This window comes from Myotis davidii, unplaced genomic scaffold (assembly GCF_000327345.1).
Source record: "Myotis davidii unplaced genomic scaffold, ASM32734v1 scaffold44, whole genome shotgun sequence".
Classification (NCBI taxonomy): Eukaryota; Metazoa; Chordata; class Mammalia; order Chiroptera; family Vespertilionidae; genus Myotis; species Myotis davidii.
Genome location: NW_006299705.1, coordinates 769,886 through 772,042, shown reverse-complemented (window position 1 = coordinate 772,042; position 2,157 = coordinate 769,886). Strand labels below are relative to the sequence as shown.

Sequence of the window (2,157 nt, the reverse complement as noted above, 5' to 3'; positions counted from 1 at the left end):
TACACAATGGAATCCTATGCTGCTGTGAAAAGGAAGGAACTTCTACCATTCGCAACAGTGTGGATGGAACTGGAGAGCATTATGCTAAGTGAAATAAGCCAGTCAATGAAGGAAAAATACCACATGATCTCACTTACTCATGGATAATTGAGACCATTATAAACTTTTAAACAATAATAGATACAGAGGCAGAGCGGCCTCAAACAGAGTGTCAAACTGCAGCGGGAAGGCCGGGGAGGGTTGGGGGGCGGGAGGTAGGGGGGTAAGAGATCAACCAAAGGACTTGTATGCATGCATATAAGCATAACCAATGGACATAAGACACTGGGGGATGGGGGAGGCTAGGGGACTGTCTTGGGCGGGGGAAAAAAATGGACACATATGTAATATCCTTTGTAATAAATAATAAAATTTAAAAAAAAAAAGAAAAAAAAAGACTTAGAAGATTTCATAGTTTGCTCTGCATTTTTAATTTTTTAAAATATGCATTTAAAATATATTTTAAAAAAATAACTAAAAATGCATTTAATTTTATAATATACGAGTAGTTTTAAAGTTTCAATTATAAGACACTAAAGCTTTCATCTTAAATTTTAAAATAAGAAAAGTGAATACTTTTAAAACCAGAGGAGCTGGCAAATACATTTAGAAGTTAGTATTTTTCACCCCTCAGTGGTTCTCAACCTTCCTAATGCTGCGACCCTTTAATACAGTTCCTCATGTTGTGGTAACCCCCAACCATAAAATTGTTTTCATTGCTACTTCATAACTGTAATTTTGCTACTGTTATGAATCGTAATGTAAATATCTGATATGCAGGATGTATTTTCATTGTTCATGACCCGCAGGTTGAGAACCGCTGCTTAGCCATATATAATTTGAGCTATTTACAAGAGAATTACTTTTCAAATTCAAAAAAGGTCTTATTTATAATAAAAGAAAGTATTCTGACAATATTTATTATACTTACACAGACTCTGCATCCTTTTCCTTTTTAATTATTCCTGGCAAGCCAAAAGTCTTTCTTTTCCTTGGTTTTATACCTTAAAATAAATGTGTATTAAAAAATGTGTATTGTTACAGAAACATTAACTGTTCCTGATATATTAAATTTATGAATGCATCTTGTATCTAGACACATAATTTGCTCATAACTGCCGATACTAAATTTGGATGATAGAAATAAGTATATCTATTGCTAAACCCTAATACTGAAATCAGTTATAGTCTCTTTAGACTTATATTAACATAAAATAGCCTATTATTCACCAAAAGGTTTTAGAAGATTCACTTGATCAATGAAATTCTCTTTTCTTCTCTAAGTATTCCCCAATTCAGTACATTATTTGCTATATTAGACTTTATTATAAATATAAGGAAATAGAAGGTCACAAAATATAAATGTGTTATTTTAAGTAAAAGGATGACTCAACATATCCATAAATAGTATAACATGGAAAGCTTATAATACAGCATCCATATGTTATCTCTAATATAAACAATGTTATGAGTGGACCTTACCATAAATGAGAAACAAATATTTTTGTTTGGACTAATCTGGCAGTTCTTCCTCCTCTTCTTACATGACAAATTAATTTTTAAAGGTCAGTTGTGCTATTAAATTGTTGGAGTTCAGCACTTAAAGTTTAGCTGCTTCCTCTTTGAGAACTTGAGCACACCTAAGCTAACTTCTCATCTTATAGGTGAAGAAACTCCAGGGTATTATTTGTTCTTGTTTTTTTAAGTCAGTGTTATATGACTAAGTAAACACTATAACCAGGATTAGAATTTAGGTGTCTTAGAATAATGTACTTGCATTCAAGCAAAACCAACTCCTCCAGTGGTCGGCAAACTGCGGCTTGCGAGCCACATGCGGTTCTTTGGCCCCTTGAGTGTGGCTCGTCCACAAAATACCAGCTCTTCCACAAAATACCAACTTCTGTGCAAGGGCCACGAAGTTTCAATCGCACTGTACGTGCGCCCACACGTGGTATTTCGTGGAAGAGCCACACTCAAGGGGCCAAAGAGTCGCATGTGGCTCACGAGCCGCAGTTTGCCGACCATGGCATACCTTTATCATGTTATATTTTTTAAAACAACTACAGTTTTATTCTCACAAAGTAATATTTACTACCTACATTTTACAAAAGAAAGCTG

General features: G+C 34.3%; 1 protein-coding gene across 2 annotated transcripts in view; it reads right to left on the bottom strand.

Moving 5' to 3' along the window:
- The window catches only part of FCHO2 (FCH domain only 2), a 131,476-nt gene that overhangs the window by 60,920 nt on the left and 68,399 nt on the right, over positions 1-2,157 (bottom strand). For both annotated transcript variants that reach the window (XM_006775429.2, XM_015571603.1), the window contains exon 10: positions 971-1,043. In XM_006775429.2, the coding sequence (XP_006775492.1) occupies positions 971-1,043 (73 nt within the window). The remainder of the gene's footprint in view (positions 1-970; positions 1,044-2,157) is intronic.